This window comes from Pocillopora verrucosa, chromosome 10, assembly GCF_036669915.1.
Source record: "Pocillopora verrucosa isolate sample1 chromosome 10, ASM3666991v2, whole genome shotgun sequence".
Lineage (NCBI taxonomy): Eukaryota > Metazoa > Cnidaria > Anthozoa > Scleractinia > Pocilloporidae > Pocillopora > Pocillopora verrucosa.
This window is the reverse complement of record NC_089321.1, coordinates 20,931,899-20,957,140: the sequence shown is the minus strand read 5'-3', so window position 1 is coordinate 20,957,140 and position 25,242 is coordinate 20,931,899. Positions and strand designations below refer to the sequence as shown.

The window sequence follows — 25,242 nt, the reverse complement described above, 5'->3', positions numbered from 1 at the left end:
AAAGTTTCATTTTTCCCTGATATAAGAAGGAAGTAATTTTGATTGCGCTCGAACTTCTTGAACGCCTCGTATATAAATATAACTTTAAACAGCAGACAAGCACACGATACCACGAGCTCCCGTCGATCTAATCCGATGATTAAAGATCTCACTTCAGTCTTCCGTGAAAGTTAGCTATTGGTCAACTTGCGTTTGCAACCCACATCACGCTTTATTAAAACACCCCAACACCTCTCGATGTTGAGCATAATTTTTTCGTATTTCTGTAGGACGGTCCAATTTTTTTCCGTCACCGAAATCGACAAGGCGTTTAAGAAGGGTGAGGGGGAAAAGTTTCAACAATTTTGTCAAGGATTGTAACCTTGTTCAGTAAAAATAAATATCTATTAGCCAAAAAGAATCATGTCAATCACCATATCTTGTAACAGCCTGTTTTACGACTCTTCCTTGTCTTCTTTGAACTTGGGCTAAGAAAGAATATTTATCTAAAGAATATATATACAAGCACAGCATTGTGTTGTGGCGTAGGAAGTTGCCGAAGTTAAATAATTTTTGATAGTTTTACCGGAGAGGGGGGGAGGGAAAACGGCCAATGAATACCAAAATTTTGCAACTGTCGATGGATTCTCGATATTTACGCTCAGTGACTCCTATGAGGCTGATCAACAACGCACGTTTAACAATTTTTCACCATAGTTTCCGTTGCTCCATCCATACCGGGCCAAAAATTACGAGTTCGAAGAAATTGTCTAGTCTGAACAATTCCCTGATGGGCATCCCTAAAAGCAGAAACGGCGAAATGGCGGAAAAATTGTCTCAAATCCTAGAAGATGGACTGGCAGGTAACAGTGCCCCAAATCTTAGAAGACGGAATGACGGAAAATTGTCCCAGATCCCACAGATGAAACAGTGGAAAATTAGCTTCTCAGTGTTCTTTCTCCACCCAACCCCCCCCCCCCCCATCCTAAAATATAACCCTTACACGAGTAGCAGGCCTATATTTATGAATTTATTGCGTCCTCAAGTTGTCGCTTGTAACAGATTCTTCTGCCGCTGCCATTTAAAATTTTTAACGTAAGCAACCTAAATTATACCAATTTATTTGTAATGTTACGAGAATAAAATAATTTACATTCTCTTGTTAATACTTAGTCCTTTATTTCTGTTGAGAGAATTACATTGGAATTGATAAAACACCTCAAAAAATGAAACAAATGAGACTGTTTTCTCTAATACAGGGTTCACTTCTAACTTCCTGAATTCTTCATTTGAAGATTTGTAAAAAAATGGTTTCGATGTCTTTAAGGTATGAAGTAAAATCAAGTCACGGAGAGATTTCTATTTCAAGTGTGCTTCATGTTTGCTTGCCATCAGGTGATTATTTTTAATTTGGTGCACATGAAAAAATTATCGCAATTCTTGGTCCGTGTTAACTTAATAATATGCGCTTGAGCCTCTCTCGAGGGGTTTTATTTCTGCTTGTTATTCTTAACAGTAGCTACTGGCAGCTCTTGCTTGTCGCGTGACGGCTCTTGATGCCTCCTTGATGTTGATTGTAACGAGCACGTGACAGTAAACCGGAAACGGTTTAGGAATGACTTCACGAGCGCATCAAACGCTCTGCACGTGAGACTCGACTAAGATTCGCTTGCTAAAAAAGAAATAACAACTTTTGATATCCGTTAACATTTCTAAATAAACATCTGCATGGATTAAGGTGCGATACTCTTAAGAAGCTTAAAAGAACCTTTCGATAGCATTTCTGAGTGTCAGACCTTTAGTCCATAAGACAGGGCTTGGCTGCCGGGCATTTAGACACAGCGTTACATTTATATTTGTGCCATACTCCGCTCTGACGAAAGTGAAAAGTTATGAATTTATTTGACGTCCAGTCCCAACTTGGCGATTGAAAAGTGAAATACGATGCCCAAAAAATAAATCCATGACGAGTAATGCATCATTTTCTGTTTCCAGTTCGACAAGCTCATAATAATATTCAGCTTCTTCGAAACTGCTCTTGTTACCAAGTTTATCATTTTGTTACACACCTGTGAGGGAAATCACATTTCACAAGTCAGAGCTGAAGGTGAGAATTAGATTAATAGGTTGGGATCTTTGCGAGAAAATTCATAAGAAAAACAAGGGAAGCACATGTAATATTGTTGTGGTTTTATGGGTGAAATTATTCTTATAAAATAAATCTGTGCAATCAAAAGAACATGTGCTCTTGGTACAAAAATAATATGACTCGAGGGTTGTCTTCATCCTTCTCGATTCAATTTCATTTGCCTTTGGTGGAGTCTATACTGCTAAGAGAAGAAAGGGGATTTTGAACTGCGAATAGCGAGTGCTCTCCACCGAAAGATAAATGACTAAATCGCAGGATGAACTAATCAGAATACAAAAATATTAAAATATGTAGATACATATATATATAGTATCAAACAAGACCAAAACGAAGAAACAAGCAATTAAACGAACTTGCGTGAAGTAGAAGAGCAATCTTAATCTCTAAACTAGACATTAGAAGGAATTTGGTATTTACTCGTGAATATGAAATCTTTCATATTTTCATCGAATGTAATAAATGTAATAAAGCAAAACATATTATTCTTGATATTTTTAGGCATGCAAAAATAAAAATGACATATTTTGGAGGATAAACGGATTCAGAGGATGGCAGTTTAACAGGTACTAAAAAACATCTATATTGAAGTTCATTACACGTATACCCCTATAGTTGCGCTACTCTTCGAGCCCGAGCGTAAGAAGGCTGTATATTGGCCGAGTTCCTTCTCTGCATTGTTAAAGAGGGAGACAAAGGCTTTGTCAATAAAGGATTTATTGCATAGAAAAATTATACAAACCAAGAGGTTGTAACATATGTACTCGTTATGGTTGTCTTTATTTTGACTAACATGGAGACAAAATTTCGGCCCCGTTGTAGCTAAAACTGCTGCAAAACCCTTTTTTTATGGAAAATAAACGTCTGGTTACAAAATTACAAAGTATTGGACCGGTTACAAGCAAATTATTTCTTTTTTGCGAGTTCATTTATGGAAGTCCAGGGAAAGCACATTTTACCCTTTAGGATAGCCGATCACAAGATTCGTTTTGCTCGCTCGTGGGTCTCACTACACAGGAAAATATAATAATAGAAGGGAAATTAGGGTAACGTCAAAAAGATCTAACAAAAGTGAAAAATTTAACCCTAAAATACCATACTGATAACAAATTTTCCCGATGAAAAGATTAAGTCGTGTCATTAATCCAGTCCCTCCAAATAACATCTTACTGAGAGAGTTTTGGATCAAAATAAAAGCGAACTGAAAAAACAAGACTTTCCCCAACAATCTTTTAAAGGGCTTGTGGCTTCAGATCATTCATAATTACTGAGCGCCTCGAAACGAAAATTTGTGGAATATTTAATTCTCTCGAACTCTTGACTTTGGTTAAACACACTGACAACTTAAACTAACCAGAGCTTCGGAAATTTTTCGAGGTACTACATAAAGTAATTTAAATCCTTCTCTCGCTCCAATTGACGGATAGGTAGGTTTAGATGGCCATCTGGAAACACTTTTCTTTGTATAATAGGCCGCGTTAATAGGGGCGTTGGCAGAACTTGTGATAGTTGTACAAACCCCTGACTGTGTTCAGCGTTTGTAAAATGCGCCGTTCAACTCGAAGCGGTGACATCCCCCTCCCCTCCCCGGCAACCTTCGGGTATTTGACAGTGGTCCATACCCAGGGAGTGGGGAATTTGACACAGAAGGCACTCCGGGAGTGCAGGATTTGAGACGTGCCCGGTTGAAGTGGGAAATTTGAACCGAAACTGTCAAGTCTCTCCAGCGGAGTACTCTCAAGTTTCAATTTTTGTCATAGAGGAGATACAAATTTGATTTGCGCTCACACCAGCACAACGCTCTCAGTATTGGAGGCAACTGCATCATCATGATCTTTCACAGTTTTAAGATAAGGCCAGGCACCATGCCTTTTCTCTCTTTTTGATGATTTTTTCTTTAAAAGGAGCACTGACCATCAAATCTGGCGGTTGGATATGGCATTTGAACGCAATTTTGGCCCAGGGGGGAATTTTAAAGAGCGAATCTTCAAAAGTTTAAATGCCAGAGATATTGCCTTAGAAGGGAATGTTGAAACTTTAAATTAATCGACGCATACAACTTTCAAGAATTCTCTTAAAATAAAGAATTTTCTATGCTTATTTGAGTACAATTAGGTTGATCATGTTTAGAAACGGAGAGCCTTGAACGATGTATCGAAACCAACCAAACAAACGAACAAACAAACATGAAATTAGAAGTGGAATTTAACTCGTGTGGTCACGAGACCACAGTAGTGTGACGACGAAAACCTTGAAATTCTCATTCTTTTGTTATATATTAGTATCAGACACAGGTGGTCTATTGTGCTCTCTTTAAATTACGTTCATTTGCGTCAACTTTTTTATTTTTTGACGATGTTCTTTAGCGCAGTACAATCAATTTCATTTTATTTTCCAGCTATGGCGGAAAGTGATCCCCCAACAGCAGGAAAGGATCTGGACTTAAACAATGAGCTTGCAGTCACAGGTGAGAGAAAACAATTCAGTAAGACGGCTATATGGTAATCGAGTAAGTAATTGCATGTTTTGTTTGGTGCAGCTTTTTTGGACCGTTTACACTTGAAGGTTTTAGGAAACAAATGAAACTCTGGTTTTCCAGCGAACGAAAAGGGAAAAAGCGAACTAAAGCACCGGTTGGAATTGCACATATAAATAAAAAAATAAAAAAGTATATTTTTGTTAATTTCAGCGTCAAACGAAAGTCAAGTTACTTCAAGTGAAACAAAACTTGGTGTATACGATGACCTTTTAAGAGGTGAGGGATTAGATTCTTTGAGATACGCCCCTAGGTATTTTTTTAAGTCTCTAGTCATGGATGAATAATTTCATAAGTCCTGATTTATCTCAAATTATTTGTCAACTCCTCGGAATATAAAGTTCCTGGAAGCTCATAATCGATAGTCTAAAACGCAAAGCACAGCGGTCAAACGTCTGCACGTTTACCGATATTGCAAAACTAGGTGAGATACATCAAGGCTATCAGAACCAAGTTGTCTCACAAGAGCTGAAAAGAACCAAAAAAGACAGTCAGTCACTTATCTTGTTTCAAAACCGTATAACTATTTTGGTAGACCTCAAAATAGAAAAGTAAATCAACAGGAAACAAAGATACTTAAGTTTTCCCTTTCTCTACTTTTGTTTCCTTTCCCAGATTTCAGATGAATGTTTCAAGTTTCTTTTTCTTGTTTTGCAAGACAGCAATCGTGTTTCTCATTTTTGCGCGGGCAATTGGTGCGCAGCCGGTCTGAATTGATCCCCTTGCGCATGCCCAAAGGTTGACCGCTATTTTCCTTCGCATCCGTGTTTAAGATTTCGCAGGGGGGGACGTAGCGTAACACTCCAAAGAACGGCTGTCAAGAGAACAACAAAGTGGAAGGACCATATTTTCATCAGATTTCACTTATGCCTCCTAATAGAGCTAATCCTCAGTTTGTAGTATAGAAGAGGTTTCTGTGAAATATTCACGACCGAAATAACAATCGATTCAATTAAACTCAGTAGATGTGCTACAGTTAAGACTCCCATTTACTGAGTTTATTTTATGTGAGCAAATAGTTAAATGCGCGAATAATCGTTTCCGAATTCCTTTTATTTTGGTAGAATTTTAAGCTTCTTTATGACCTACAATCTACTTTGTTAAGCAAAAGTTTGCATTATCCATCAAGGGTCGCTTTATTCATCACTAACTTATTAACACTAAGCCGATGTGTTTTCAGAGAGAGCAAAGGAATGTCTCGAGGAAGGTAACAAGAAATACAAACAAGGAGAAACTAAGGAGGCGATAAACTTCTACACGGAAGGACTTCAAATGAACTGCAAAGATAAACGGCTGAACGCCAAGCTTTACAGCAACAGGGCAGCAGCTTATTTCCATTTGGGTTAGAATTGGTTTTGAAACTTCTAAAATCTTTACATAGCCGAAATAACGAAATAAACAATCTGCACCCATTTCAAACAGGATTTTATCCACTCCTGTTGTCTTTCCTACGCTTTGTGCATCTTTCCTCACTTCATTACCCAAATGAAATCGGCAAAATGAACATTTCATGTATAGCAGATACGCGGAAATGCTCCTTAAAAGAAACAATTCTTAAGTAATCTTTCATTGCATTTTTGAGAAGTCCCTATCGCATTTTTTAATAATCCAAGATTATAGCCCTCTTACACGGCATTACTTCCAACCTCGCCAATCGTTGTGACTCGCTTTTGTGCAAATTGTCTCCAGAGGAGACATTTTCGTCGAGAATAAGCTTGGAATCACTGGCATGTGTGACATTAACAATGATATCGGAGATTTGAATGGTAAAATTTTGGCATAAGGCATGGGCCAAAAGGAAGATCTCATTGCCAAATAGCAGAACTAGTCAAAATTTTCTAATCTTAGAACTCGCTCTAAATAACAACATTCTGAGAATCATAGGATTCTTTTAGCTCCATAAAAGAGATAACGGCTCAGAGATTTCCTCAGTTACGAACTGAGTCGTTGATATTGAAGCTTCGAAGGGATGGACGCATTGAAGGGCCATACACTTTAAGACAAACAAAAGCTTTAAAAAACGAAATTTCCCAATGCAAATCATCTGTTCATCTTTATTTAGATGTTCAAGGTTGCAAATAACAACAATAAATGTTTTTGTTCTTATTACTAAGCATCTCGTTTCCTGACGGAAATTTTAATGAAAAAGTTTGGAATATCGTAGTCAGATAATGTGGATATGAGTCGGCTTTCTCAGCCTAAGAAGCCAAATTCTGTGTGGTACAAAAATGATACAAAAGAAACGTAGAGATGCTTCCTTTGATATTTATCCGTAAAACGAAATCTTTGATGTGCGTAGAATTGCCTAACATGAACTCCCAGTGTTAGTTGCTCGTGACCCTACTCATGCAGTTTCCAATTTTAAAATATCCATAGCCAAGGGGCAAGTAGCAAAAACCGTGTGTGGCGCTGGGCAATTTAGTACTATCAACTAAGTAGATAACGTAAATTTATGGGAATAGTCTCGTGATTATATTCCCACCAATAGCTTAGCTCAATTTTCTGCGTATAACTTGACACACACAACCCACAATGATTTCCAGTGCAATTTGAGAATTATCGCAAGTAAGGTTTTCAAAGCCTGTCCAAATTGCACAAGCACCAGGGCGAGGGTAATTTGTAGTCGTTAAAAATTTACGATTGATAATTTATTCCAAATTGCACGCGAAATATCATGTGATTACCAGATAAAACATGCAAGCAAAAATATGACTCTGTTTCCCTTTTTAGTGTCTTTATTTCGTGTCAAGGCTCGCCAATTGTTGCCAAAGTAGTTGAGCTTTTTTTCAATAATTTGCTTCAAACTTTTTAAACCTCTCCAGAGAATAATTGAGCGTTTGTACCTTACCTCTGTTATGTATCCATCGACAGCAGTAACCATCACACGAAAGTTATCACTCTCGCAATCTCCCCCGTCTTTCGTGCAAAATGTTGCGTAAAATTCATCGATAATTTTATTGGGGGCCTCCGGTTTATACTTTCATATTCGTTGTTGTAAGCCAGACTGGTAGCCAGTTTTTGTTCCTTTGTTGTGCGTTTTTAGTTTTAGCATTCTCCCTCAAACTTTGAGTTAAAACGTTGCTACTTTCTTCATTATGTTTTGTTTTGCTTTCGCGGCTTACCTGTCAATTAATTTAACCTCGACTTTCTGCACTTAACTTCAACTTTCTACTCTGTTTGGGATTAATTGACGTGTTCTCAGCCAATAAGCACGCTGAAATTTTTGCATTGTATTATTAGCACGCAAATCGACGTGCGATGACGACTTACACGTAATTATTGAATTCCACAGAAAACTACGAAGAATGTCTTAATGATGCAACAGTTGCCGTTCAATTGGAACCCACTTTGGTCAAAGCGATAAAGAAAGGTTTGTGTTTCAGCTATGAGTCATCTAACCTCTTTTCTGAGATTTCTTCCAAGGGAACTGTATAGATTAAGGCAGCTGACTGTACCTCGGGTGTCAATGATATCTAACGCATCAATATCTGCCACGTAGGTAAAAACTATTTTCCAAACCAAGTCAAAACCTATCGAAAGCTCAAACATGATTTAAAGCTGTTTTGTCAAACACGGTCTGATTTTTGTTCTTCATAGAAGCTCCACAAACCCCTTGTTTATCGTCTTAAAATGTAACACATTTGAAATACAAGTTAGCGATTATTTAGATGGAAAATTCAGCTTTCCAGTTCTCTGTTTCTGATTTTCAGTCAGAAAACCATGTTCAACTAAACATGTTTTGCTAGTGTGAATGGGGTGTGAGTCGATATTCTGGATACATTTAGATGTTGACGGTAGTGAATTATTTACCTTGCGACGCTCATTATTACCTTCTCAGGAGCCAGTGCTTGTGTCGAGCTATCCTTGCTTGAAGAGATAAGGAGCTGGTTGCAGATGGGATTGGCCGTATCCTTTGACGAGTGTTTCAAATGTAATGCGTAAGGCAATGCAAGCAGTGTTCACTGACGCCTATTAGAAACTACAGTATTTTCAAAGATCATTTCCACAAAACTTTACTGAACAGAAGGGGCCATAATATTGAATTCGCAGAGATTAAACAGAATGCTCCTCATCCGTGTCACTACAAGAAAACAGTAGGACGCCCGAAACTAAAAAGATAATTGCGGTTAGAAAGCTCGTAATACTCAATCTAATAAGAGTATTGTTAAGATAGCAAATCATCCAGATAAACCCCCGCTGGTCACGTATGTCCAATTCCAAGGTTTTTATGAGGAATAACATGGTTACAAGGGGTATTTGAGGAAAAACACCCCGAGTGATTTTTCAAAATTAAATGACCTTCCAGTGATGTTACCAATACCCGCAAACTGTGTGGCTCATTGCACGAAATTGTCCTTCTTTCTTAGTTAATAACCTCTTCAGATTCATATCAAATTTCTTGATCTCGTGGCTCAAAATATTCGGACTGAATCCTTTCGCTTCAGCCCACTTTTTCCAGACTGTAGGCCACATCGTGCTTTTCATGATGTTTATATTTGCTGCGTTTTCCTTGCGCTCTTGCAGTTCTTTCAAAACAACATAATTTCATTTACCGTTAAAAATGCTACTTAAACAATTAAGTGATTCAAATTTGACTAAAATACCACTGCTCCCGGCCAATCATATGCAAAAAATTTCCCAGCCGGTTGTATAATATTCTCATTATTATTGAAACTTTCTCACGTCACGTCATCAGCCATTTATTCTTGACCCGTTTCAAGATTGACGAGAGAAAAACGTTTCTGGTTCCAGTAGAGATAGGAAAGGCCAAAGAGGGAATCCGTTGTAACCGTCTTGGAAAAGCTTATGGTGATATAGGACAGTTCAAAACGGCAATCAAGTATCATCAACGTGGTCTACAAATTGCTAAAGAAGTGGGAGACAAGGTCAGAGAGGGAACAAGTTATGGCAATCTCGGCTGCGCTAATCGTAGTCTAGGACAGTTCAAAACAGCAATCGAGTACCATCAACGTCATCTAGAAATTGCTAAAGAAGTGGGAGACAAGGCCGGAGAGGGAACAAGTTATGGCAATCTCGGCTGCGCTTATTATGGTCTAGGACAGTTCAAAACAGCAATTGAGTACCATCAACGTCATCTAGAAATTGCTAAAGAAGTGGGAGACAAGGCCGGAGAGGGAACAAGTTATGGCAATCTCGGCTGCGCTTATGATAGTCTAGGACAGTTCAAAACAGCAATCGAGTACCATCAACGTAATCTAGATTTTGCTAAAGAAGTGGGAGACAAGGCCGGAGAGGGAAGAAGTTATGGCAATCTCGGCTGCGCTTATGATAGTCTAGGACAGTTCAAAACAGCAATCGAGTACCATCAACGTAATCTAGATTTTGCTAAAGAAGTAGGAGACAAGGCCGGAGAGGGAACAAGTTATGGCAATCTCGGCTGCGCTTATTATAGTCTAGGACAGTTCAAAACAGCAATCGAGTACCATCAACGTCGTCTAGAAATTGCTAAAGAAGTGGGAGACAAGGCCAGAGAGGGAAAAAGTTATGGCAATCTCGGCTGCGCTTATTATAGTCTAGGACAGTTCAAAACAGCAATCGAGTACCATCAACGTGGTCTAGAAATTGCTAAAGAAGTGGGAGACAAGGCCGGAGAGGGAACAGGTTATGGCAATCTCGGCTGCACTTATTATAGTCTAGGACAGTTCGAAACAGCAATTGAGTACCATCAACGTGGTCTAGAAATTGCTAAAGAAGTGGGAGACAAGGCCAGAGAGGGAAAAAGTTATGGCAATCTCGGCTGCACTTATGATAGTCTAGGAGAGTTCAAAACAGCAATCGAGTACCATCAACGTCATCTAGAAATTGCTAAAGAAGTGGGAGACAAGGCCGGAGAGGGAAAAAGTCATGGCAATCTCGGCTGCGCTTATTATAGTCTAGGACAGTTCAAAACAGCAATCGAGTACCATCAACGTAGTCTAGAAATTGCTAAAGAAGTGGGAGACAAGGCCCGAGAAGGAAGAAGTTATGGCAATCTCGGCTGCGCTTATGATAGTCTAAGACAGTTCAAAACAGCAATCGAGTACGATCAACGTGGTCTAGAAATTGCTGAAGAAGTGGGAGACAAGGCCGAAGAAGGAAGAAGTTATGGCAATCTCGGCTGCGCTTATGATAGTCTAAGACAGTTCAAAAAAGCAATCGAGTACCATCAACGTCATCTAGAAATTGCTAAAGAAGTGGGAGACAAGGCCGGAAAGGGAAAAAGTTATCGCAATCTCGGCTGCGCTTATTATAGTCTAGGACAGTTCAAAACAGCAATCGAGTACCATCAACGTGGTCTAGAAATTGCTAAAGAAGTGGGAGATAAGGCCGGAGAGGCATTCTCACTCTCTCTTCTTGGAAAAAGTCTTGAGAGTCAAGGTAAACTAAGGAGGGCCTTTGACTGCTTTCACTCTAGTGTAGAGGTGTTTGATAGTATCAGGGCGAGTCTGCATTTCAATGATCAGTGGAAGATTATTTATCGTGATCAGCATAAGAGTGCATACATAGGCTTGTGGCGTGTAAATCTAATCCAAGGTGAAGTTGTTGATGCTCTTCTCACCGCAGAGAAAGGACGCGCTCAAGCTCTGAGAGATCTACTCACCTTAAAATATCAGCCCAGAGATTTTTCGTTCGCTCTCCTTAGTTTTATTCCATCAAGTACAATTTTTATAGCCATCAGTGGACCTTACGTTCACTTCTGGGTTGTCCTTAGCGACGATAATATCCAGTCGAGACAGGTACATGTGAACAATTATAAGTATCAGAAGGAATTGGAATTTTTCATCAAGCAACTGACCAAAACTGCCTTGAAAGAGGTTGGTTCAAGAGATGCTGTTGCATGCGAAAATCCTCCTCATTACTGGCCGAAACCGGAGAAAGTGGCGAACGATATGATGCAAGTTGATGCAAGGAACTCACAATTAAGTGCTCTACAGAAGCTTTATGACATCATCGTTACTCCTATTGCTGATCTGATCAAAGGCAACGAGCTTACATTTGTTCCTGAGGGTCCATTTTGTCTTGTGCCTTACGCGGCATTGGAAGACTCAAATTCAACTTATCTGAGTGATTCATTCAGAATTCGTGTGCTTCCTTCCCTGACGACCTTACGACTAATTAATGATTCCCCAGCTGAGTTCCACATGAAGAGTGGTGCATTGCTTGTTGGCGACCCATGTTTCAAAGAGATCATGTATCAGGGAAGACGTTTGGTGCAACTTCCAGGAGCAAGAGAAGAAGCGGAAATGATTGGACGAATTCTCAGTATTTCCCCCCTCACTGGAGAGATGGCAACAAAAGGAGAAGTGTTAAAACGACTGTCATCAGTGGCTTTGGTACACATTGCAGCGCATGGTAAAATGGAAACTGGGGAAGTTATCTTGGCACCAAACACCACAAGAGAAACTCCTCAGCCTCAAGAAAAGGACTATCTACTAACGATGAAAGATGTCCTGGAAACTGGACTGCGGGCGCAACTGGTTGTTCTAAGCTGTTGTCACAGTGCTCGTGGGGAGGTCATGGCCGAGGGTGTGGTCGGTATCGCCCGATCATTCCTGGGTGCGGGCGCTAGATCTGTTGTGGTAGCCTTGTGGGCGTTAGATGACGAAGGAACCCTGGAGTTCATGAGTTTCTTTTACGATGCACTTGCTAAAGGCAAGAAGGCAAGTGAAGCTCTCAATCAGGCCATGAGATGTATGAGAGAATCTGGAACGTTCAAGGAGGTGAAGTACTGGGCACCATTTGTACTCATTGGTGATGACGTCAAACTTGATATCAAGGACATCTAGTTGCTGATCCATGTAATTATTCTTTTCATAACATTTATGCAATTCAACGTAGCTTTTAATCAAAATTGTCTGTTTATATATTTTAGCACGGGTGCCTGGTTGTCTAGTGGGTAAGAACTGCTTTTTTTTCCCGAAGAAATTGAGATACTTTACAATTGAGTCGACACTTTATAGACTCAACGATGAAAACGTTTTTCATAGAAAATAAGATTGATAATAATTGTTGTGAAGTGTATCGTTTCTTGTCGTATAGCCGAATGAAAAATTTTATGTAAACGCAAAGATTCTCCCTAATTGTGGTTCTTTTATTTTTTCAGTTCAGGGACCGAGCATTGGAGCTGTATCATAGATGACGAAACCCAAGGAAATAAACCTTTGCCTAGAAGCGTTGACATTTGGAACAGAAACCACAAGAATACCAATAAAATCTCTGTAAGAGTCTTCTATGCAAAGCAAGCAGAATAGAAAGAGCCTTTGAGAGTCCGTAAGGATTTCTCTTCTTTCACAAGTTGATATTTTACTTATTATCTCAAATGTTCTTATAAGCTATATGGATTTTGGACACATCGAAGAAAAAGGACTTTGCAGCATTTTTTATCGTTAATACCTGATTCGAACCAGCTTAAAAGTAATTTTTTTAAAAGCAGTTTCGTGAAATTACTATGACTGACTATGTAAAAAAAAATTTTCATCTAACATGAGTGAGTTTGTTATCTATAAACAAGTTTTTGGGCCGATTATATTAATTTTACGTTTAAGCTAAAAAGCACCTGGAAAACGCCGTTTTCCCTAAAATATTTTTAATAATTTTTTTCTATTAATCGGTTTTTGTCTTATGGCTGATCTACAGCTGACAAAACCATGTGCATGCGTAAACGTTTTCATAGAAATTGGAGAATAATCAGTTGAGTGATCGTTCGATTATCTCACTTTCAGTTAAATGGAAATTGTGATTAACATTTGGAGGAAATTTACCAAGTTATGATTAGTTTCTGTATCACGATTATTGGATTTTTCGGAATTAAATTAACAGATTTAAGCGTTTATAGCCAGTATTTAACATTATTTTTACCGATACTTCGACAGATCTTTCCCGGGTGCGATTGAAAGCGATAAAGTTTTTATGCATAAGGATGACAATATATTTTGAGTATGCTACTAAAACTAATTTTCCAATTGCAAAACGAGAAGTTAAAGAGGAGTTTCCTTTTTTTATTGTTGTTTTCATTGGTCAGTTTTAAAAATGTGTATTTTATGAAACATTTAGAGGAGAATTTCAATAAGTACAAGGAAGTTGTAGTCAAATAATGTAATCAGTCACTTTTATTGGGTTATTGACCCATTTAATGATTTTTTTGCTATATTTGATTGAAGTGACATTAAATGCTGTTTATTAAATTACAGAGCAATAGAATTGAAATTTATTTACGGGAATGTGCTACAGTGGGAGAGGAAAAAATCTCAGCATAACAAAAAGTAACGACAACAGCAAAGCATACTTCTTAAAATAAAACTGGAATGTTAGCAGCTGTCTCCTGGCTCTAATTCCCTGTGGTGAGTTTAGCGCTGCGTCAAGCTTAAAGAAGATACTCTACTCTATTTTCCCTAACTCCGCCGTCATTCTGAGAAAGTAACTCACTCGTCAATCTACAAATGGCCCAGAAAATTGAAGAAACTTCCATCAGAAGTTTATAACCGTCAAGAGTGAAAACCCATCTCCACATAAATTCCCTCTTAACGCCTCAAATGACATTCAGTAGACTTAGATAACATTGAACAGACTAGTGAAGTGCTATACCTACTTTACAGCTCCTCCGATCATACTAGTGAAGGACTCTTAATCCTTTACCTCCCATTAGTGACTAAGAGAGAATTTCTCCTTAAAATATCAACACAATATCAAGCATAGTAGTGATGAGAATAACGCAAAATATCAATTAGGAGATTATTAATTGATCCAGTACCAAATTCTCCAAATTAACATCATAAGAATTATATGGCGGACAGTAAGGAGAATTACTAATGAGATCTTGGGAGTTAAAGAGTTAATATTTACACCACTCTTCTCGTATCAGTTAACATGAGCAATAAATAAATAGACTGGCTATATAGACACCTCCCATTCGATAAACGCATAAGCGTGGCCGTTGAGTTTTGAGCCATTGATTAAATGGGTGAAAAACCTTGAATGACTACAAGACTCTGAGATATTAAATCGGCCTCCTTCAACTCCCTCCAAGAAACCTTTCAATATCATTTCATTAAGCCAGACGCAAATCAAGAAATTGCGAAGAATCAAGAATGAATTTGTTTACGCAGGTGCATAAATACTAATGTTCAAAATAAACGTAGGTCGACTAAACTTAAAATTGATGTCATATGCTTTGGAAAGAGACGCGTCAATATTTTTTTCACGCAGCGTTGAAGGTTTGTACAGCCATAGATTTGTCTCCCCACCCGCATGCTTTTACATCCCAACCAACCTCAGCAATGTTTGTACAGCCATAGATTTGTCTCCCCACCCGCATGCTTTTACATCCCAACCAACCTCAGCAAGGTTTGTACAGCCATAGATTTGTCTCCCCACCCGCATGCTTTTACATCCCAACCAACCTCAGCAAGGTTTGTACAGCCATAGATTTGTCTCCCCACCCGCATGCTTTTACATCTCAACCAACCTCAGCAAGGTTTGTACAGCCATAGATTTGTCTCCCCACCCGCATGCTTTTACATCTCAACCAACCTCAGCAAGGTTTGTACAGCCATAGATTTGTCTCCCCACCCGCATGCTTTTACATCTCAACCAACCTCAGCAAGGTTTGTACAGCCATAGATTTGTCTCCCCACCCGCATGCTTTTACATCTCAACCAACCTCAGCAAGGTTTGGACAAAAAGGCAATCGTGATTGAATTTAAAGAAAATTTTAATGGCAAAATTTGGTTTACCAAGTCTTATTGACCCAGACATTCGAAATAAACATGTATAGAAGTACTGAAGAAATAAACATGTACTCAATGAAGCCAATTAATTTGCTTTAATCATAATTTCCCCCTTTATATGACCAGGTGAAAATTTTGTAAAATTATAATTCGAAGGGATAAAGGAAAATTTAGGATTATACGAGGTTTATATGCAGAAAGATTGAGCTACACCTACGCTGTTGTTTGGGAACGTGATAATGTGGAAGAGGAAAAAACAACAAATTAATTGAATGAAAAACGTTCGCTGATACCGAGGGGAAAGGATAGAAAAGCGCAGCAATATCTTGTGAGGGGATAACAAGTCACGTGACTATCTCCATGCAGCACCATCAGCAGACTCCATCAACTTAACAATAAAAATGGCGGTGCTGCTCAAAACGTTACGATCTTTTTTTTTTTTTTAACAGGACAAGGGTTATTTAACGAGATTTGGGAGGATTCTCAACATTTCCAAGTTGTCTCCATATGATCTTATAATACTCTGAGGCAACGTTCATACGATACCGGACAAATTTTCGACCGGTGGAAAATTCGTGCGTTTGGGCGTTTCGTTCACATTATGTCACTTGTGTGTTTGGCTAAATTCTAATTTTTTTTTTGTTCAAGTCGGTGATTTACAGGAAATTGTCTAGACACCGATGATTTATCAATTAACATGTACATCATCACAATAGCGTGATGCTGTCTTACTCTGTGAAGTTTCCATCGGTCACTCCAAAAGAAGACGAGAAACGGTTATTTTTCGATAATTCAGCAGATATCTGGTTAACCCCATCGAGACCTTCTTTTGCCGATGAAGAGGCTAGACTCCAAACGATTTAAAGAAAGACGTACTAAACTTATCAAATTAGGAACATTTGCATGGTTCTAAATAAAGTCTTCGAAAAGTCTTCGAAAAGTCTTCGAAAAGTCTTGAATCAAAAACAAAAGCAAAAGCGAAAAAGTTTCAATAGTCAAAAACTCAATAAACTATACTCGATTACCGTGAAAGTTTCCACGTCAACCTCAATGTCAAGTTCAAGCTCTCTAAACATGATTGGCTGATTGATTGGATCACGTGCGCTAAACACGAATACAAAAGTCTCACCACGGGGATCGAGGGAAGAGGGGAAAATTTGTAATTTGAAATACATTTACGGAGCACCAAGAACCCACTCTTCTGTCCCTGGTTTTTGGATAATTTGGCAGTTATGACTTTACAGTTCCCTTGTTTCAAAGAATGAAAGAGAAATTAAAAAGACGAAAAGATTTTAGAGGGAAATTTTTTCAACTGAAGGAGAGGAAGTAGAAAAAACCGCATCTTTTTGTTGTCTTCGTGTCTTACGAACAAGATTCACTTCGCTGTCGAGTGCAATTCTGGTTTTGAGAAGAAAATCAAGCAGACCGCAAGACCTTTTGATCTATATTAATTCCAATGTACCCAACTAATAAACTAAAAACATTTTTTTTTAATTTTTGAAACGTCTCAGGGTTTTGAGGCGATTTTCTTTCAGTATCTAGTATTTGCTGTACATATCTTCATCGCTCATAACTCAACGGGGTTTGCGCGCGCACATCAGTTTAAAACAACCCCAGTTTTTTCTCTACGGTAAAAGCTTTCTATAGTACCTTGTCGACCTATCATTTATTTCAAGTAATGTAATAACTTTCTTTCGGTGAAATATCGAAAGAGCTATTTGCAGAGACGCAGCACATTCGAAAATGAGAATGATATGCTATCGTCATGGTTACATGACATCACAATGTATAAACAGGAGATCTTCATTCTTCTGAAACGCCAATGATCGTTTTAACCACAAGGAAGCAACGATCAGTTTTATGAAGAAAATGCGAAAAAGAGGTCGAAGTAAAAACCATCAAGAATTACTCTTGAGATCTTCGGTTCCTTCTCCGACTGTGGAACGTGCCAAAGACAAATGGTAAGTGGAGAAAAAGGAGAAAAAAGGTCATCGGAAAGGTTCATCGATAAGCATGGGTGTAATAGATTTAGGAGAAAGTTTTTGCTCTCTGCACTTTAAAGGTAGAGAAAGATTACAGTTAGCAGGATGCAACACAAGCAAGGAAATATTGAACAGTTTGTTTTCAAGTCCGGGACGAAAACGAAAAAACCCAATAAAATTTTTAACTTAACCAGTGATTCTTTTGTCTAATTGAGGCGCGCTAAATCTCAGTTTTAAGAAGCCGATGAAGTGTTTTTTGGAAATCGAAGACTTAGGACAGCCCTTGCTTTGGGTTGGTGAGTTTCGGAAAATGAAATTGTCTGGAGTAAAGGTAACGAAAACAACACAAATTTTCGAAACGCTATTTTGCGAAAAAATGAACAAGAAAATTTAATCACCTTTTAAGGCTTAGAGACTATGCAAATTCATAAAAACTAAGTTAATTTCCACGTTCTTACTCTTAAAGTCTTTAGGGTACTTACTTAAATTACATGAGCTCAGTATACCCCCATAATTATCCCACAGTCTCACAGATAAGGAAGAAAGCAAAAAATTGTCGCGTCCAGGATCCTTAAAAAGCTTCCGGAAGGAAAGCCGCAATGGCAATGTTACCAGTAATGCTGCCTGCTCCAAGGAGACCACCACAGAGGCCAATGCTGTTCCACGTGCTCCATTGTCAGACGTGGTTGGTGACCATGAGAAAAAGAGGGAGGCGAGAGTTGGTGCTGACACTAAGGGTGATAGATGAAGGCTTAACTTATTCAGAAGAACTGAAATATCACAAATTTCAAAGGTCAAGTTGAATCAGTTACGTTATTATTTCTGTGATGTTAAGTTCTAGATATATACTGAAGTCACAGTGATTGTCTCTCAGTCCTCATTACTATGTGTTCTCCCACATCAGCACTGATATTGATTTACCTATAAATCAAAATTACACATGTGCACATATTATAACCACTTAGAATGATTGTTGACACTTACCATTTGAGGTAGACCTTTTGAAAATAAGAAAAAGAATTTGGAATGTGTTACTTTACCAGTGCCTTCATGAATATAGCAGGAAAAAGTGTTTTTGAAATCGTATGTATCAAAATATTGTGAAGATGATAAACTGTTCACAAAACATATCATGAACTAGTTACAAAATATTGTTTACAATTAAGACAGGAGATATATATATGTCTTGTTAAACCTACTTAGAGTACATTCTTTCAAAGTTATTAAATTAAGGAAAAGGATTTAGAAAGTATTGTTATTATAACAGTGGCTTCATAAAAGTTGCAGTAAGAAATTAATGCTTAAAAATTGAAATCCCATTAAAAGATTCAAACAAGAATGCATGATGACCTGTTTAAAAAACATATTGTGGACTATTTATTTACAATAGAGAGAAGAAATGTTTAATTACAAGACGTTTTCTTTCTGAATATAGAGCACTCAATATCATACATCATTTTCAGAAAAATCATACTTAAAATACTGTTATAAATGAACTTATTAAAGAACAATTTGTTTGAAAAGGGCAGCAGCAATTTTATTTGTGGGCAATTCTTGTCACAATTTTACAAGAGTCCAAAACACAAATGACCATTATGTTCAAACATAGTAGATGAATTTTAATTCAGTCTGAAATGCAAAAAGAGAAAATAAACCAACATAAGAACATCTGCACCACTTCATATGACAGAATTATAGACAGTATGTTTTACTGCTAGATTGTATTAAACAAAAACACCAAAAATTAAATTAGCTATATGCCTTAAATTTCAACTAATCAAGATAGATTGCTGCCATAGGAAGTGTTAGAGCCTTGCAATTCATCTTACTAAAGATTACTGTTTCTTACCATTATTAAGGCATGAAGGCTCCACTGGCGAATTGCATCAATGAGTCCTGCAACTCTTTTTTCTTGAGCTCTGTTCTGATCTGTTTTCCTCCACCCTATAATGATAAAAATACAAAACCTTGCTTCCTTCATCTACATATTAGCTAATGCCTTTGACCCCAAAGAGAGAATAGCATCTAATTTCTCTTTAGAATATCACAAGAATAAAGGAAATAATCTCTATCTAAAGAGACTCAAGGTTGTTACACAAATTCACCTCTCAGCACCTTAGGAAATGTAAAGACAACACTTTGGAGTATATATATATATACACAGAATGATATTAGGGCATAAAGGGGTTAAGAATCAAGGCTCACTAGACCAGTCCCAATAACACTTAACTGAGAAAAAGAAGAAGAAACAAATGAATAGTTACCTTCCACTTCTGAAAGGCATCTCAAATCTGAACACAGCAAGTTAAGACAATTTTCAATGTTTTCTCCTTTCTGACGATGTTGGTGAGAGGAAAACAGAAATTAAAGCAAATCTGCTTCAAGCTAAATACAACCTTTAGTTAAACAGAACCACCACAGTCTCTGAAAAAACCCAAAGAAATAACTAGGACAAATAATGGAACTACTCGATCAGTAAATCAAACATTTTTCCTTCCATTGCTCATTTTTCATCACTAACAGTACTGAAAATATATCCAGAGCAACTAATTAAGCAATATATGATGGATAGATTGATTATCCCATATCATAGACAGTAGGTAAACATATATAGGCACCTATGAAGAGTTTTTGGATCATGGATTACAATATAAGACCACAGTTTAGGTTATAATGGACATGTTTATTTCATTTCTGAAATAAGTCTTTATTACTTACAGGGCAAGAATATCTTTTCTTTTCATCACTTTGGAATGGAAGCTATCCAATATAAGCCAGCCTTGGTTTAAGCTTTGAAACGCTTCTTTGTAGTCTAAACACAAAAAGTAAACAAATACATTGTATATGCTGTGTAAATTATGCATGGCTTGTAACACCTGAAATAAGTGTAAAAACTTGCAGTATATCTAGTTAGGGGATTATCTGTTATTTAAGAAATTCTGTCTTGGTTACTTATGGGAGTTAAAGGGTCAACATTTTTAACCCTTTCACTCCTGTGAGTGACCAAGACAGAATTTCTCCTTACAATACTAAAACAATGTAAGTAGGAGACTACTGGTCCATCCAATACCAAATTCTCTTATCTAACATCATATTAATTGTACTGCAGACAGTAAGGAGAAATAACTACTAAAATCCTGGAGTAGAAGGATTATAGCTTATAAGAGGGGGAAAGAACTCTACATTTTTTTTTGATGAAGGAATGCATGCTCTAAATTTGACTCAAAATGGGAATGTAACATATTAATTGTATTATTTGAAATTCCAAGGCAATTCCCCTTTATTTATTAACAATGATTGGCTCAGTTCTAAATGGATCACCTGATGACATGGCTTTCTGCATTTCAAGTTCCACTTTTGAAAGGACTTCTTCTGAAGACAATAATTCTCTTGAATAAGCTTTAGTTCCTCTTCAACATAACTGGCCACCTCTGAGTGAAGCTGGCTTCCACTTGAGGCTGAACAAAAAAGTTAACAACAATAATCAACAAAAATAGTTATAATTCAGAATAAAACTATGTAAAGTAATGATTTTTATTCAGTGCTTATAGCTCAGGGTTCCAAAGATTCTTACAATATAATTGTTTGATTGAAATTAAATCAGATCAAACAGACAAAAAAAAATTTGAGCCCCTGTCCCTTTGGCATGGGGGGCTGGAAAACAACACAGAACTTACTTAAATTTTCATCTCTCTTGGGAATGCACTTCTCTTTTGTTGCAACTCCATCTTCCTCAATGAAAACTGTTTCCCTGTAAACAGTTGAGGACAACACAGACAAGGAGTCCACTGCTTCTTCATCATCTACAACAGGATGTAATACCTCAGGCTGTTTATCAATTTGAAACCTAACAGTTTTATGTAGGTTCTTTTTATTCTGCACCCCTTTTTTCTTTTCACCCTCTAGTGTCAGCCCCTGGCTAACAGGTTGGTGTGTTTGGGATGGAACAGGACATAAGATGAGCATGACGAGGCAAAGCCTGCCTCCTGAACTTTCCTGAACCCACTTTGGTATCGCTGCTAGATGAGGAATCTACCTGAGGTCCGTCTTTTGGAAAAATGCCACCTTGCTGTTCATTATTTTTTATATCTTCCTCAGCAGCAATATCTGTACCACTTGAGCAGCCAACTTCATTGTTTTCAGCTTTCTTTCTGTCTTCCTCAGCAGCAATGTCTGTATTACTTGAGCAGCCATGTTTCCTGCTCCTTCTTTTTTTCAAAGATTTATACTTTGCTGTCTTTCCCTCAGCTTTTCTTCTTGCTTGTTCCTCCCTGACCTCCTGCATTATCTCTTCCCATATCTCTTCATCTGTAGGACTGTAAAGGTAATACAAATATCAAGCATATTTAACAGCAAAAATATTAATGGAATTTCACAATACCATTACTTTTAGACATAACAAAGAAAAATTGCATGAATTTAAACTATTGACAAAATGAACTTCAGATTTTAGTCAACCCTCTGGATCATGCAGCACAAATCATAATATCTCATTTAGAAAGTTTATTGATCAAGCTCACCGATCTAAAATATAACACTATGATAGGGTAATTGACTTTTAGATGCTGCACATAAGCTAGATCATCATCACAGTAACTAGCTAAGAAAATTAATGAAGAATACTCACTGAATGACTTTATCATCTTCTTGCATAACCCAGGATAATTCAAATTCAATTTTACCAGAAACAACTTTCTTGATTGCTGGCTTAAGGGTAACAGTAACATCCACTTTCCCAGGCATCTCTGTAATGTAATTGCTGATATCAATACAGCCAGTGGCCAAAAGCTCATGACGACCACTAGGGGACACCTAATGATTTCAAAGAAGCAAGAGGAAGATGAACAGCGTTCAGATTTACTCCAAACTGTGCGGAGTGAAAATAATATCAAAGGCAAAGAGCGACTACATGCTCATGTAATAATGAAAAGGGAAAAGCTTACATTACAGATGAAAATATTTCACTGCTTTTCTTGATATTCTTTCATTTCCTCCTCTGGGTTCTACAATACAAATAAATATTGTTATAAAATAAAGAAACAAACTTGATAACAACAAATTAAAGAGACCTTGAGCAAACCATGAGAACGATGGAAACGAAGATGTGGCAAAAGAAAAGATCAAATGAGCAGAACAATAGTTGAGCACTAATGTTTAGAACTTTGTTTATGTTGAGCCTGTCCTTAGCCAAACAACAATGTGAAGTAATCAAATTTGGGATGGTGTGTGTATGGGAACATACACTGACAGAAAATTATTTCAGTTTCAATATGGAACTCAATGTAGCTCACATACATTATGCTGAGGTTGAGATGTGGCACTGTTAGAGACAGTAAAAACATTCATGCAGCCATTCAGGAAATTCCAACTAAAAATATAGATTTATTTTTCATCAATTTGTCTTCTCAGCATCACTCTCCTGACTGGTTAAGGTCCCTATTAATTTTGCCAGTGCAGTGTCTTTTAACCTCCAGGAAGTGTTATTGTGAAATAAAGTTCATATAATTGTTTTGGCAATATAAATTCAATCATCTGTCTTCAAACGTTTTATAGGTTCAATAGCATTTCATAATTTTTTTTCTCTTCCGCTGTTGCGCTTTGAACTTTTACAGTGAAAATTATAATAGATTTAACATTAATAAATTAACATAATATTACATAGTAATTCAAACGCAAGAGGCTCAGCGATTTTAAAAACCTTGTGGCTTCAAAAAGTCTTCACAACGAAAGATGCACTGTTTTTATTTCGAAATTTCTTTAAACGTAACGCAAATTGAATCGGAGGAAGGAGCAAGCCTAAGAAAATAGCAAGGAAGGCTTCAGTAAGTGGGTGTAACGTGTTTATGAAAACGATGGTTTCAAAAAAGTTGGCCATGGTTTCCCCACTTCCCCATAGTTCATTATGCATAGAGCTCTTGGATAAATAAAACAATGACGAAAGAAAGTCTTTTGGATCCCAATTTCATTTCCGAATGCTGTGGCACTTTACGGAAATCTGTCCTCAAATTTGTACCTCATGTTGCCTTTGTTTAAATCTTACCTTGAGGAGAGGAAGTTTACTATCTACTGGATCAGGCTCAGGCCAAAAATGAAAACCACGATAACCATTTTCAACACCTCCAAACCATGCGACCGGCTGAGAGCAAAAGTAATCGGAAGAAATACTTCTTTAACTCAAGCTGAAGATTAAGAAATCAATAACGTTTAATGAGCTAAGAGAGAAAGAACAGAGATCCAAAGTCTACATTGACTACCTTTGTACTGTATTTCGTTTTTCTTTTTTTTCCAAAAAACTGCGCGCTTGTGGGGATACCTAATTAAGCAACAAAAACACGAATGTCAGCATAATGTGAAAAAGTTGCCATAGTCAACCATACTTCTGTTCAGTGCAGATTGTTTACTTGTAGAAGCGACTGACGTTTTACTATACAGGGGCCGAGATGCATTTACATCTTTTGTTATTTTGGAATACGACAAAAGCAAAGGAGTACATTGTATGTTCAAGGCGGCTGCCATTACGTCTTTATGCCAAGACTGGTAACTAGTAAAACTTACCCCTCCCTCCCACTCGCTGTCAATAATTGATCTTTATCAAAAAACTTCTCTCGCAACACTGCCTTGAAAAATCCGAATTACCTTAGTACTTGTTTTTCACCGAGTCTTGCAACTTCAAAGGGCAAACAATATTCAGTTTGGGGAATGATTCTTTGTTTCTGTTGCTTTAGTCTCACGCGGTTTTCAACAGTGAAATCGAACTCAACCAAATTCTAAAAGGCATATTTTTTCCTCAATTCAATTAATCATAGTGAAATTAATATTGTTTTCGAAATTGTTTGCTTCGTCAGAGTTTAACTTTTGATCATTTTCCAATCAGAAAAATAGAAAAAAAAGTCTGACTCTGTTGAGACAAGCAGCTTCGAAGACTAAACTCTTAATAGAAAGGAGAGAAAGAAAATACTTTATCGGGTCGCTTACCACCTTTTCTTGTGTAATTCAACATTCAATAGTGAAACAGATGCTGTGATCAAAAAATTATTAGCTCTTGCTTTTTCCCGGTGAAATGGTATGAGAACACAAGCCATTACTGCTTCTCACAAAATCTCTGAGACAAACTCCAAGGATTTCTGTTTCGTTCATTGTGATGTCATGTTGCCATGAAAATGATTGCTTCGAATTCATGTTGCACGCGCTCAGTGTATTGCATTGACGGAGGCCGGATGGAATAATTTGAATTTCTCCATAACAGTAGAAGTAGAAGTAGCTAAATGAGGAAAATAGTTGCATTTGGGCAAAAAAATTTCCACCTCTTAACATTTCCTCACTCGTGTACCTTTTTGTCTCTATTATGGCTTTAAAGTCGATTCATAACGATTTAGGTAATTGTATTTTTTGTGTTTTCTTCCTATTTATTTCTAAAGGAAACATTTAACAGTCAGCTGATACAAAGCTGACACTTTCGCTGAAAAAAGGCCTGCATTATTAACCCCCCACCCTTCCCCACCCAAAGTTTGATTTGATTCCCTCCCTATTTTTAGGGTACTTGTCTTCTACTTGATTTGATTGAGCAGAGTAGCAAAGAGATGTTAAGCCTTCTGCGCCTTTTTTGGACACTAAGGGCATTTTGTAATATTCATAAAAATGCAGGAAACATTCAGAAACGCTACATTACTTTCAACATTGCTAGGGGAGAGAAGAAGGGTCACCCGTGAAAATAATCTAAGCTTAGAAGTCAAATAAATGAAAGTGCCCTAACAACCTTTGACCAGACTTGCAATACGTACTAGAAAATTAAAACGCGCTCGTGTTTAGTCCTTAGGTATAAAACACGATTAACTACCGCAAAAAAATCAGTTTAAGATTTTATTTCCTCAA

The 25,242-nt window shown here is 37.5% G+C and overlaps 1 protein-coding gene across 1 annotated transcript; it reads left to right on the top strand.

The window, feature by feature from the left end:
- The first annotated feature begins 4,525 nt into the window (after positions 1-4,525).
- LOC136283773 (tetratricopeptide repeat protein 28-like) lies at positions 4,526-12,448 on the top strand. Its single transcript, XM_066172968.1, has 8 exons — positions 4,526-4,592; positions 4,815-4,880; positions 5,842-6,003; positions 7,954-8,031; positions 8,500-8,599; positions 9,358-9,547; positions 9,608-10,507; positions 10,748-12,448. Exons 1-8 carry the CDS (start codon positions 4,526-4,528, stop codon positions 12,446-12,448), a joined length of 3,264 nt encoding a protein of 1,087 aa, XP_066029065.1.
- Positions 12,449-25,242: the final 12,794 nt, after the last annotated feature.

Bases quoted from the DNA above. Each gene is read 5' to 3' on its own strand.
- LOC136283773 (XM_066172968.1), top strand. From the start codon at position 4,526: ATGGCGGAAAGTGATCCCCCAACAGCAGGAAAGGATCTGGACTTAAAC. The intron at 4,593-4,814 runs GTGAGAGAAAAC...TGTTAATTTCAG, and splicing joins CAATGAGCTTGCAGTCACAG to CGTCAAACGAAAGTCAAGTT. The intron at 8,032-8,499 runs GTTTGTGTTTCA...TTACCTTCTCAG, and splicing joins GGTCAAAGCGATAAAGAAAG to GAGCCAGTGCTTGTGTCGAG.